At 45.5% G+C, this 14,488-nt stretch overlaps 1 protein-coding gene across 1 annotated transcript in view; it reads right to left on the reverse strand.

The window, feature by feature from the left end:
• The window catches only part of epg5 (ectopic P-granules autophagy protein 5 homolog (C. elegans)), a 237,635-nt gene that overhangs the window by 144,285 nt on the left and 78,862 nt on the right, over window positions 1-14,488 (reverse strand). The window contains exon 11 of the mRNA XM_085966023.1: window positions 6,294-6,451. Coding sequence (XP_085822149.1) covers window positions 6,294-6,451 — 158 coding nt within the window. The remainder of the gene's footprint in view (window positions 1-6,293; window positions 6,452-14,488) is intronic.

Raw genomic sequence — 14,488 nt, forward strand, 5'->3', positions numbered from 1 at the left:
TACGGTAATAACAAAAATCTATTTGGTTTGAGAATTTCTGGAGTAAATTTTGTAGAAATTGCAAGCTCTTATTTTATTATGGGCCTGAATTTGCGGTTGGAGGCTTCCTGCGGGGAAATGCCTCTGATCCGCAAATAAAATCCGCGCCTGCTTGGTGACTCGGGATCCACGGAGACTCGCGCTCCTGGGCCTCTATGCGTAGGCCTGCGTAAAGTGCCCCTGGGATCACGTGGGCCGGCCCAACCAATGAAAGAAGGGGATCCCCATTCAAGCATAGAAGGGGATCCCCATTCAAGCATGAATGGGGATCACATAAAAAACACATCTACATGCCAAATAAAAAAATTACATATTTAAAATACTATTTAATTAAACATTTAAAACAAAAAATAAAATTTAAACATCTTGAAGGGGCTAAAAATAAGCTTAACTTATTTTACAGGCGTTTCAATTAAAAATTTTTTTTTTAAATATTCATTTAAGCTCTTGCGCTGGTAAAAGCAGGCCTTATGCCTGCTTTTACCAGGCATACGAATTTCACGGGCATTCGCTGGGCAGGAGTTGGGCAACTCTCCGCCCGCGAATGCCCTTTTCCCAGGGATGGCTACGATCGGTCAAGAAGATCGCAAGCTACGGGTTTTCGCGCATGCGCTTCGCCCTTAGGCCCCGGAAAATATGGGCCATTATCATTAACATGCTCATCTAAAACTTATGAAAAGGCATATTTCAACGCGTATGTGGGGAGAAATCTTTACTGCTGGTTTCTAAAATTATTTTTGTACAAACAGATACTGATAATTGCCTGAGAGAACATCAGAAGGATGGAAAGGAATCAAATAAGGCACTTGAGAGGGTGCAAAGGAGATTTACCAGAATGGTTCCAGGGATGGGTGATCTTAGCTACAAGGACAGGTTGGAGAGGCTGGATTTGTTTTCATTAGAGCAAAGAAGGTTGAGTGGTGATTGTGGTGTATGTGCCTTTAAGAGCAATGGTGGTGTATGTGCCTTTAAGAGCCCCAGGTGTGCGTAATGCCAGTAATTGCCACTTGGGCTATATAAGCCTGTGTATTGTGTATATCCTTTAGACCCCCCCCCAAAAGACTTGCTTAGTAAATACCTATGAACCAACTCCTGTCTTCAGTGTCTTTATCTACACACGGACACTACAGTGGCGACGAAGTGGAAACGGACTTACCTGCAATTCGGCAGCACTCAAGGACATCGATTCCTCCAGCGTCCAGAAGACTCAAGGAAGTAATAGAAACTGTGGTTTCACCAGCTGGCCAAGCTGGTGGCAGGTACTGCGCTAATCCTTCCTGGGCGTCAGGCTGGGGCTCCAGCGGCGGGCTCTACAGCTGAGACAAGCAGCGAAATCGGAGGCAAGCAATAACGGACTGGGAGGGTGCACTCGGGAGACGGCCGGCGCGGCAAGCAGGTCAGCATTTAGACCTCCGTCGGGAGCGAGTCTCCAACAGTGAATAAACGGAAACCACAGTAAAACAGCGTTGTTATCGGTAGCAGCGGCGGGGAAGCGCGGGAAGCGCCATATCGTTGCTACAGAGAAAAAAAAAGCGCGGGAAGCACCATATCTTTTTTTTGAAATGCTTAAGTCTGGCAATATTGATGCTTTTGATAACGAAACAGAGCCTAACTTTGGCAATATTGATGCTTTTGATAACAAGATAGAGGATTGGACCACATATGTAGAAAGAGTGGAGGTGTTTTGCACCGCAAATGGAATAGAAGATGAAAAAAAAGCTTCAGTTCTTCTGGATCTAATGGGCGCAGAAACATACAAGCTGTTACGCAACTTAATCACTCCAGCCGAACCGATGGACGAGAATTTTGAAGAGATTGTTGATACCCTACACTGCCAATTCGAGGCAGGACTGGCAGATTCTCTGCAAGACAAATTCATCTGCGATCCCCTAAGTGTAGAAACACAAAAGAAGGTATCTTCTAGAAAAGATTTAACACTGGACAAGGCTTTCAGTGCAATAGGAGTGGCAAAGATAAAGCAAAGGCCACAGGACTTCGGCACCCATGAAATGACACGGGGTTTCAAGAAATGTTATCGATGCGGCAGACCCAACCATGACCAGAGGGATTGCTGGTTCAAAGAAAAAGCATGCAAGCGATGCGGAAAGATAGGACACATTCCACGTGTATGCCGATCTGAAAATAAAAAATCCACTAACGGGAAAAGAATCAATAAGGAAAAGCACAGAAAGGTACAAATGATGACGGACAGTAGCTCCAAAGACCAGAAGAGCGATAGCGACTCTGGGAACAAGAGACTAAGCTCTCTCAAATTACACAATGTAATTGCCAATGAAGATTACCAAACCATTTGGGTTACCCTCACAATAGCAGGGTCCCCAGTTAAAATGGAGCTAGATACAGGATCAGCTCTAACCGTGATAAACCGACGAGATTACGAGAGGCTATTTTCGCATATACCTCTAAAAGACACATCCATTATCTTAAAAACATATACGGGGCAGAAAGTCTACCCCAAAGGAAAAATAAGGGTGCCTGTGGTATACAACGGCAAAGAAATACAAAAGTTGTATTTATACATTCTACAAGATGGTGGTCCACCGTTGTTGGGACGTGAATGGATAAGGAAGATACGTTTAGACTGGCACTCCATTCAGGCACTGACGGTGACCAGTAAGGAAAAAAACAATGATGACATCATACCTGAACGATTAAAAGACATCTTGGCCAACGCCAAAGAAGTGTTTCAAGAGAAACTAGGAACCTTGAAAGGCATCACCGCCTCAATAAAAGTGGAAGATGCAGCAATTCCCAAATTTTTTAAGGCAAGACCGGTGCCATACGCAATACGTTCGGCAGAGCTGGAGAATTTGGAAAAGGCAGGCGTATTATCCAAAGTAGATTGGAGCGAATGGGCAACACCCATCGTTCCAGTCATGAAAAAAGCATTGAAAAATAACTCTGAGGAACAGAGAAAAATTCGCATCTGTGGGGACTTTAAGGTGACTGTAAACCCGGTCCTTCACACGGTACAGTATCCTCTTCCGAGGATAGAAGATATTTTCGCCTCACTATCCGGAGGGAAACGTTTCACAAAAATTGACTTGGCACAGGCATATCTACAGATGGAGGTTGAGGAGACCTCTAAAAAGTATCTCACAATAAACACACACAAAGGCCTGTACCAGTACAATCGACTGGTTTTTGGAGTAGCATCAGCTCCAGCTATCTGGCAAAGAGCTATGGAGCAAGTCCTGCAAGGGATTCCGGGGACTCAATGCTACCTAGACGACATCCTTATAACAGGAGAAAACGACAACGAGCACCTTGCCAATTTGGAGCAGGTGCTCACTAGGCTGAAAGGACAGGGCCTACGAGCAAATCGCCCCAAGTGCGAATTTTTCCAAAATCAGATATCATATTGTGGCCACATAATTAATAAGGAAGGGTTGCATAAGTCACCTGAAAAAATTGAAGCAGTTATAAAAGCCCCAGCACCTGAAAATGTTTCACAATTAAGGTCATTCCTGGGATTAATAAATTACTATCATAAATTTTTACCGAACTTATCAACTATTCTACACCCTCTTAATGATCTTCTACAGACAGGAGTGATTTGGAAATGGAACGAAGACTGTAAACGTGCCTTCCATAAATGTAAAGACTTAATCACATCCGAGAAAGTTTTGGCTCATTACAACCCATCACTACCAATCAGACTGGCGTGCGATGCATCCCCTTATGGCATAGGAGCGGTATTATCCCATAGATTCCCTGATGGCTCAGAACGGCCGATAGCTTTTGCGTCACGCTCATTGAACTCAGCTGAGCGTAACTATGCCCAAATAGACAGGGAAGCACTCAGCCTGGTATGGGGAGTGAAGAAATTCAACCATTACCTACACGGACAAAAATTTACCTTGCTGACTGACCATCAACCCCTCATCTCCATATTCAACCCTAAAAAAGGTGTCCCCATTATGACGGCACAAAGACTACAGAGGTGGTCCCTTTTTCTAGGGGCACACCAATACAACATTGAATACAAAGGGTCAAAACAGCATGGGAATGCTGACGGTTTATCGCGCCTACCGTTGCCAACGATAGAAGAGGCACCTACAGTAGACCCAGTAGAGATATTCCACTCTACCATAGTGGAATGTCTACCGGTGACAAATTCTGCCATTGAAAGGGAGACACGGGTCTACGATTTAACAGTGAAGGGATGGCCAGCACATGGCGAGCCACTGTTGCCAGCATTCTCGCAAAGAAGAGAACAGCTGTCAGTGTGCCGAGGAACCTTGATGTGTGGATCCAGAGTGGTGATTCCACCCAAACTCCAGGATAAAGTGCTAAAGGAGCTTCACGAGGGGCATCTGGGTGGAGTGAAAATGAAGAACCTAGCTAGGGCGTTTGTATGGTGGCCAGGTATCGATGGAGACATCGAAGAAATGACCAAGAGCTGCCTAGGATGCCAGAAGGTCCAAAACGCTCCACCACAAGCCCCTCTACATCCATGGGAGTGGCCCTCATCTCCCTGGCAAAGGGTGCACATCGACTTTGCTGGTCCATTTATGGACTCAATGTTTCTAATCGCAGTTGATGCACACTCCAAGTGGCCGGAGGTAATAAAGATGTCCTCCACCACCACGGAAAAAACCATCACAGTATTAAGGACCATATTTGCCAGGAATGGGCTGCCTGAACAGATCTGTTCTGATAATGGACCGCAATTTGTGTCCGAAGAATTCAGAAAGTTCTTAAAGAACAATGGGGTAAAGCACTACACGTCCGCCCCATACCATCCCGCCACCAATGGATTGGCTGAAAGGTTTGTCCAGACCTTCAAGAAGGCCATCAAGGCCATGAGTAATGAAGACATAAAACTTCAGCACAAGGTGGATAACTTCTTATTTGCATATAGGAATGCAACACATATGGTTACTAACCAAACTCCCGCCATGATGTTCTACAATAGAAACCTAAGATGCCGGCTGGATTTGGTCAAGCCCAACATCCGAAGGGACGTGGAGAACCGGCAGTTTCAGGGCATGAATGAAAAGCCAACTAGGACCTTCCAGATAGGCCAACCGGTTTTGGCCCGGGACTACCGTACCGAGAAATGGCAGCCTGGAACTATCTGCACACGACTAGGACCACTGATGTATACCGTGGACATCGGAGAAAGCATAAGAAGATGCCATGCTGACCAAATCATCAAGTCATCCGAAAAGGGACAACCTACACCACCACTCTATACATCTAACGATGAAGTAGATATACCCATATCTACCTCCGATCCGGTGAGACTGGAACCCGATGAACCCGACACTGGCATTCAAGCCGAATCAGCCTTGCCAGAAGAACCTACTAAAGCACCAGAAACTACTACGCCCCCGAGGCGTTATCCGGACCGAGTCAGGAAGCCTCCTGAGAGACTAACTTATAATTAATTAATACAGCAATGCATCTTATTTTGCATATAACATTTAATTAATAATTACTTAAAATGATGTACTAGTTAGCTAGAAGGGGAGGAATTGTGGTGTATGTGCCTTTAAGAGCAATGGTGGTGTATGTGCCTTTAAGAGCCCCAGGTGTGCGTAATGCCAGTAATTGCCACTTGGGCTATATAAGCCTGTGTATTGTGTATATCCTTTTGGCCCCCCCCCACCCACCCACCCCAAAGACTTGCTTAGTAAATACCTATGAACCAACTCCTGTCTTCAGTGTCTTTATCTACACACGGACACTACAGTGATTTGATAGAGGTGTACAAGATTATGACAGGTTTGGATAGGCTGCTCCCACTAGTTGATGGTACAAGGACTAAGGGACACAGATTTAAGGTTTTGGGCAAGAGATACAGGGGGGATGTGAGGAAAAACTTTTTTTATGCAGCGAGTGGCGATGACCTGGAATTCACTTCCGACAGAAGTGGTGGAAGCGGAGACACTCAATGTTTTCAAGGGGAGACTGGATAGGCACTTGAGGGAAATAAACTTGCAGGGCTACGGGGATAGAGCGGGGGAAAGGGACTGACTTGATTGCTCTGCAGAGAGCCGGCGCGGACTCAATCGAATATATATGTAAGCAATATTGAGACAGCTCTGATGAAAAGCCAAGTCTGAAATGTCAACATTTCTTTATAGAAGATGCCTCCCACCTAACCAAATCCCTGCCCATGTTAAATTTAATCCTACCAGAAATAAAATCTAATTCTCACAAACCAACATTATTGCTTAGAAAAATTGCACATATGCATAAATGTGGGGGGAAATGCCTCCCAGTACCTTTAAGCTTGTCCTTGCACTCATTAGGATGTAGACGAGCACACAATCCCTCAATATTTTCACATTCTGCACAATGCAGAATATAGAAGAGTTTCCATATCATACGGTTTGATAAGGTTTCAAACGGCATCTCAGACATGAAGAACCAAATTCCCAACCTGTTACAACAAAGGATAATTAGTTTTTCTTAAAGAACTAAGATATATTACCATATTTTGATTCTTATATTTTTTTTTGGGGGGGGGGGGGGGCGGTAAGGGAGGGTCAGCTAGATATATGACATGTACAACAATCAATCCTCATGTTTAAGATTGTCCAAACCAAGCTACTTAGAAATCCACACAGGTGAAGTCTCCATTTGCCCAATACAAAGTGCACACACTTCACCTGTAGGAATACATCCCATTATCCAGTCCAGAGAGATTAGGTGCAGGATGACCGAGTCCAGGCTTAGTGACCCCAGGTATGTGGAGGGGGTACCAGCTAAAACCATACAGCTTACTAGTACAGAGCACTGATGAGTTTACTGCAGCTTGTCCAGCTAGGCCTACCCTACCCATTAAGACAATGCCTTACAGGGCTGTCTATAGACAACTGGGAAGAATTGCAGCCTCAGCAACAGGTGTACCCCTCCAGGTTCCAGCGTGGCAGGTTGATTCATCAATCAACAGTATCCTGCGTATTGTGAACCTAACAAGTATTGGATTATGGAGCCTGCCACAGAAGGTTGACTTGATTCCGAACTTTTATCGCGAGGCTCATTATCTTGGAGTCACCTTGCCTACAAAGAGATTTTGCTTACCTTTCCCCCTCCCACCAAGAAGGATAATCATCAGTTGGTCAATCGGCAAATAGACAGACAGCAGGTATGAAGAGCTCCTCATGACTGGCATGGAGAACACAATTCACCATAAAATGTATATATCCACTGGTACCATAGTCCTGACTACAGCATGGACAAACATGACCATTGCATGGACAAACGTTATGCCTCCATCAATTAACAGTTCCACCAGTTGGAGTTGCAGAGCTTCAGCAGCACACTAAAACCCTGTTACATCTTCATCCAGTTCGGACGAAAGGTCATCGACCTGAAACATGAACACAATTTCTCGCTCCACAGATACTGCCTGACCTGTTGAGTATTTACAGCATTTTTGTTTTTATATTAGTTCTTGCATACCTGAATTAACCCTTTGGACTATTTGCCACTCTACAATCAAATCATGGCAGGTACCAAAGTCTGGATCTATGACAGCATTTTTACATATCTGCCATCTAATTAATACCTTTCAGGAGCTCTTGTCCCTAATCTGAAGAAGTTCCTCAACAGCTATACCACAAACATCTGCCTTCAGCATGATGGAAAGACCTGTGCAGCCACCAACTTGATTTGAGAGATGTCAAAATCCAGTGCTGTGTATCCAGGCTTACTCGTGACCAACTGCTTAACCTAGGGCCTCTTGTGAGCAGCTTTGGCTAAGAAACATGCCAGTCATAAAGTGACTCACCTTTCACGGTACTCAGTGACAAGCCACTCTCATAGGGGTAATACCAGTCTTTCAAGGACTGTGAAATAGGGACAATTAGATTTTGCCAGGATGGTCTGAAACAGATGGACTAAAAATATCATATTTTACTTGTCTTTAGTTGAGACAGCTCATACTTCAGAAGGAAGATAAGCTCCAGGAGGCAGTCACACGCCTTAGGTTAAGTACTTCAAATCTGGTCCGTGGTCAGAGACAGGAGGATGTGACTGCAAGTGAGGCAGGTATGGGGATCCAGGAGTTAGCATTGGAGGAGTCTCAGCCCTTGCACTTGTCCAACAGGTACGAGGTTCTGGCAGCCTGTGTGGACGAGAACAGGGACTGCAGGGAGGATGAGCAAACTGACTACAGCATCGTGGTACAAGTTGGGAGAGTAAAAAGGAATGTCGTAGTGGTAGGGGACAATATACTTAGGGGGATAAATACTGTTCTCTGCAGCCGAGAGCGTGCGTCCCAAAGGCTGTGTTGCCTGCCCGGTGCCAGGGTTAAGGACATCTCCTCGGGGCTGAAGAGGAACTTGGAGTGGGAGGGGAAAGATCCAGTTGTCATGGTCCACATAGGTACCAACGACATAGGTAGGACTAAAAGAGGTTCTACTGAGGGAGTACGAGCAGCTTGGGGCCAAATTAAAAAGCAGAACCACAAAGGTAATAATCTCTGGATTATTACCTGAGCTACAAGCAAATTGTCATAGGGTCAATAAGATCAGAGAGATGAATGCGTGGCTCAAAGATTGGTGTGGGAGAAATGGGTTTCGATTCATGGGGCACTGGCACCAGTACTGGGGAAAGAGGGAGTTTGAAATAACAACAGAAAACGCTGGAAAAACTCAGCAGGCCAGGCAACATCCGTGGAGAGAGAAACAGAGTCAACGTTTTGGGTCAAAACTCTTCTACAGAACTGAGAAAAAAAGGCAAGAAATGAAAAGATTAAAAGGCAGTTTGGGGGCTGGAAAATGGGGGAGGGGATGAAAGAAGAGACATTAAGAGATATTCAAGGTGAGACGAGATAGTAATAGGACAGGTAAAGAAACAAACAATGGCTCTAGATGAAGTGTGAAACGCGCTGGCAGAGTGAGAGACAGCTGCCATGTGGGAGAGAGAGAGAAAAAAAAGGAAAAGGCACAAACCAAAAGTGTGGATAAAAAATATAATAGGGGCCGAGGTTATGATCTGAAATTGTTGAACTCGATATTGAGTCCGGAAGGCTATAAAGTGCCTACTCGGAAGATGAGGTGCTGTTCCTCGAGTTTACGCCGAGCTTCCGTGGAACAATGCAAGAGGCCGCAGACGGTGAGGTCTGAGTGGGAATGGAACGGTGAATTGAAATGACAGGCGACCGGAAGCTCGGGGTCACCCTTACGGACTGAACAGAGGTGTTCCACAAAGTGGTCACCCAATCTGCGTTTGGTCTCCCCAATGTAGAGGAGACCACATCGTGAGCAGCGAATACAGTATACTAGATTGCAAGAAATACAAGTAAATCGCTGTTTCACCTGGAAAGGTCACCTCTTAATGTCTCTTCTTTCATCCCCTCCCCCCATTCTGCCTTTTAATCTTTTCATTTCCTGCCTTTTTTTCCTCAGTTCTGTAGAAGGGTTTCGACCCAAAACATTGACTCTGTTTCTCTCGTCACGGATGTTGCCTGGCCTGCTGAGTTTTTCCAGAATTTTCTATTGTTATTTCGGATTTCCAGCATCCACAGTATTTTGCTATCGAAAGAGGGAGTTGTTCTGTTGGGACGGGCTTCACTTGAACCATGCTGGGACCAATGTCCTGGCGAATCGAATAACTAGGGTGGTAGATAGGGCTTTAAACTAAATAGTGGGGGGGGTGGTGAAGGGTTCAGGTGAAGGGGAATTTAGAAAGTCAATGAGAAAGGAGAAGGCAATAGTGCAGGGTAGCGATAGGGGCAATGATAACCAGAGTGTGACAGGAGGAGACAGAGCGTACTAACATAAGCGTGCACCAGCAAATAGTTTCAGAGTAGGTAAAAATGGTATAAAGCAAAAATTAAAAGCCATTTATCTGAATGCACGCAGCATTTCCTAAGGAGGCTGAAGGGATGTAACCTGTCACCCCTGATCCTCTCTAACTTTTACCGCTGCACTAGAGAGCATCCTGACAAACTGTATCACAGTATGGTATGGCAGCTGTAGCCACTATGACCGGAAAGCCCTGCAGCGGGCAGTCAAAACTGCCCAAAGCATTACCGGCACCCGGCTACCGACCATAGAGCACATATACCAGAAACGCTGTCTACGGAGGTCACGGTCCATCATCAAAGACCCTACCCACCCCAGCCACAGTCTGTTGGCCCTCCTGCCATCTGGGAGACGCTACAGATGCATTCGCACCCGTACGACCAGATTTAGGAACAGCTTCTTTCCCAGGGCTGTCATCCTACTGAACTCCACAAACAAACTCTAAAGCCTGCACATCTGCCAATGCACTTTATTATGGTTATGTTATGTTAATATACTACAAGCCAAATGTATGTTGAATGTTTAAATGCAAATGTACACTCGGGATCCGTAAGCCTACATTTCGTTGTACTGCACTTGTGCACTAACAATGACAATAAAAGTTGATTTGATTTGATTTGATTCGTAACAAGATAGATGAGTTCACAGCACAAATAGAAATAAATGGGTATAATCTGATAGCCATTACAGGACGTGGTTGCAAGGTGACCAAGGCTGGGAACTGAATATTCAGGGGTATTTGACATTTTGGAAGGATAGGCAGAAAGGAAAAGGAGGTGGGGTAGCTCTGTTAATAAAGAATGAGATCTTTACAAATATTTTGTATTCACGGTAGAAGACACTAAAAGCATCCCAATAATAATTGATAATCAAGGGGTTATAGGGAGGGAGGAACTTAAAACAATGACTATCACTAGAGAAAATGTACTAGGCAAACTAATGGGACTAAAGGCTGACAAGTCCCCTGGACCTGATGGCCTACATCCTCAGGTCTTAAAAGAAGTGGCTGCAGAGATAGTGGATGCGTTGGTTGTAATCTACCAAAATTCCCTGGATTCTGGAGAGGTCCCAGTGGATTGGAAAACCGCAAATGTACCGCCCCTATTCAAGAAAGGAGCGAGGCAAAAAAGCAGGAAACTATAGGCCAGCTAGCCTACCATCTGTCATTGGGAAAATGCTGGCACCCATTATTAAAGGAAGTAATAGCAGGACATTTAGAAAATCATAATAAAACCATGTTGACTAAGCTTGATTGTATGAAAGGGAAATCGTGTTTGACAAATTTACTAGAGTTATTTGAGGATGTAACGATCAGGGTGGATAAAGGGAAACCAGTAGATGTAGTGTATTTGGATTTCCAGAAGGCATTCGATAAGGTGCCACATAAAAGGTTACTGCACAAGATAAGAGCTCACGGGGTTGGGGGTAATATATTAGCATGGATAGAGGATTGGCTAACTAACAGAAAGTCGGGATAAATGGGTCATTTTCCGGTTGGCAAACTGTAACTAGCGGGGTGCCACAGGGATCAGTGCTGGGGCCTCAACTATTTAAAATCTATATTAATGACTTGGATGAATGGACCGTGTGTACTGTAGCCAAATTTGCTGACGATACAAAGATAGGTGGGAAAGCAAGTTGTGAGGTGGACAGAGTCTGCAAAGGGATATATAGATAGGTTAAATGAGTGGGCAAAAATTTGGCAGATGGAGTATAATGTGGGAAAATGTAAGGTTATCCACTTTGGTAGGAAAAATAAAAAAGCAAATTTTTATTTAAATGGAGAGAGGCTACATTATTCTGCGGTACAGAGTGATCTGGAGGTCGTCATACATGAAACACAAAAAGTTAGCATGCAGGTAGAGCAAGCAATTCGGAAGGTAAACAGAATGTTCACAGAAATCACAGAAACCCCACAGTGCAGATAGAGGCCATTTTGGCCCATCGAGCCTGCACCGACACATATCCCACCCGATCCCCGTAACCCCACATATTTAATCCCCCTAACACTAAGGGTCAATTTATCATAGCCAATCAACCTAACCCGCACATCTTTGGACTGTGGGAGGAAACCGGAGCACCCGGAGGAAACCCACGCAAACACGGGGAGAATGTGCAAACTCCACACAGACAGTCGCCCAAGGCCGGATTCGAACCCGGGTCCCTGGTGCTGTGAGGCAACAGTGCTAACCACTATGCCACCGTGTCTGCTCTTTATTGCAAGAGGAATGGAGTATGAAAGTAGGGAAGTCTTGCAACAATTGTACAGGGCGCTGGTGAGAGCACATCTGGAGTACTACGTGCAGTTTTGGTCTCCTTATTTAAAGGAGGGATTTAAAAAAAAAAAAATGTTTTTTATTTGTTTATGGGATCAGGGCATTGCTGGCAATGCCAGCATTTATTGCCCATCCCTAGTTGCCCTTGAGAAGGTGGTGCTAGGCCACCTTCTTGAACCGCTGCAGTCCGTGTGGTGAAGATACTCCCACAATGCTGTTAGGTAGGGAGTTCCAGGATTTTGACCCAGCAATGATGAAGGATCGGTGATATACTTCTAAGTCAGAATGGTGTGTGACTTGGAGGTGGTGGTGTTCCCATGCGCTTGCTGCCCTTGTCCTTCTAGGTGGAAGAGGTCGCGGGTTTGGGAGGTGTTGCCGAAGAAGCCTTGGCGAGTTGCTGCAGTGCATCTTTTAGATGGTACACACTGCAGCCACGGTACGCCGGTGGTGGAGGGAAGTGAATGTTTAAGGTGGTGGATGGGGTGCCAATCAAGCGGGCTGCTTTGTCCTGGATGATGTTGAGCTTCCTGAGTGTTGTTGGAGCTACACTCATCCAGGCAAGTGGAGAGTATTCCATCACACTCCTTACTTGTGCCTTGTAGATGGTGGCAAGGCTTTGGGGAGTCAGGAGGTGAGACACTCACCGCAGAATACCTAGCCTCTGACCTGCTCTTGTTGCCACAGTATTCATGTGGCTCGTCCAGTTAAGTTTCTGGTTAATGATGACCCCCAGGATGTAGATAGTGGGGGATTTGGCAATGGTAATGCCATTGAATGTAAAGGGGAAGTGGTTAGACTCTCACTTGTTGGAGATAGTCATTGCCTGGCACTTCTGTGGCACGAATGTTACCTGCCACTTATCAGCCCAAGCCTGAACGTCGTCCAGGTCTTGTTGCATGCTTCATTATCTGTGGAGTTGCAAATGGTGCTAAACACTGCAGTCATCAGCGAACATCCCCATTTCTGACCTTATGTTGGAGGGAAGGTCATTGATGAAGCAGTTGAAGATGGATGGCCTAGGACACTGCCCTGAGGAACTCCTGCAGCCATGTCCTGGGGCTGCGATGATTGACCTTCAACCACCACAACCATCTTCCTTTGTGCTAGATATGACTCCAGCCAGTGGAGCTTTTTCCCCGATTCCCAATGACTTCAGTTTTACTAGGGCTCCTTGATGCCAGACTCTGTCAAATGCTGCCTTGATGTCAAGGGCAGTCACTCTCCCCTCACCTCTGGAATTCAGCTCCTTTGTCCATGTTTGGACCACGGCTGTAGTGAGGTTGGGAGCCGAGTGGTCTTGGCAGAACCCAAACTGGGCATCAGTGAGGTTATTGGTGAGTAAGTGCTGCTTGATAGCACTGTCGATGACACCTTCCATCACTTTGCTGATGATTGAGAGTAGACTGATGGGGCGGTAATTGGCCGGGTTGGATTTGTCCTGCTTTTTGGGGACAGGACATACCTGGGCAGTTTTCCACATTGTCGAATAGATGCCAGTGTTGTAGCTGAACTAAAACAAATTGGCTAGAGGTGCGGCTAGTTCTGGAGCACAAGTCTTCAGCACGTTAGCCAGGATGTTGTCGGGGCCCATAACCTTTGCTGTATCCAGTGTGCTCAGCCGTTTCTTGATATCACGTGGAGTGAATCGAATTGGCTGAAGACTGGCTTCTGTGATGGTGGGGACCTCAGGAGGAGACCGTTATGGATCATCCACTCGGCCCTTCTGGCAGAAGTTGGTTGCAAACACTTCAGCCTTGTCTTTTGCACTCATGTGCTATGCTCCACCATCATTGAGGATGGGATATTCTTGGAGCCTCCTCCTGCAGTTAGTTGTTTAATGGTCCACCACCATTCACTATTGGATGTGGCAGGACTGCAGAGCTTTGATCTGATCCGTTGATTGTGGGATCGCTTAGCCCTGTCTATAGCATGCTGCTTCCGCTTTTTAGCATGCATGTAGTCCTGTGATGCAGCTTCCCCAGGTTGGCACCTCATTTTTAGGTACGCCTGGTGCTGCTCCTGGCATGCTCTTCTACACTCGTTGAACTAGGTTTGGTCCCCTGGCTTGGTGGTAATGGTAAAGTGAGGGATATGCCAGACCATGAGGTTACAGATTGTGGTGGAATATAATTCTGCTGCTACTGATGGCCCACAGCCCAGTTTTGAGCTGCTAGATCTGTTCTGAATCTATCCCATTTAGCACGGTGGTACTCTGTCCCATTTAGTAATTTGTTCAATGGTCCAAGATTTTTGATTTTTTTTTTGGAAGGATCCCAAAGTAGTATTTGCTCATCTCTTCAACTTGGGGGAATCTGTTCAATTGTCAAAGATGTCAGAGCATGACTGATAGTACTGCCACCAAGTGGTTTAAGGACAGAATTAAAAAAA

Source organism: Somniosus microcephalus, chromosome 2, assembly GCF_052327205.1.
Source record: "Somniosus microcephalus isolate GS21.2 chromosome 2, FLI_Smic_1.0, whole genome shotgun sequence".
In the NCBI taxonomy this organism is placed as follows: domain Eukaryota; kingdom Metazoa; phylum Chordata; class Chondrichthyes; order Squaliformes; family Somniosidae; genus Somniosus; species Somniosus microcephalus.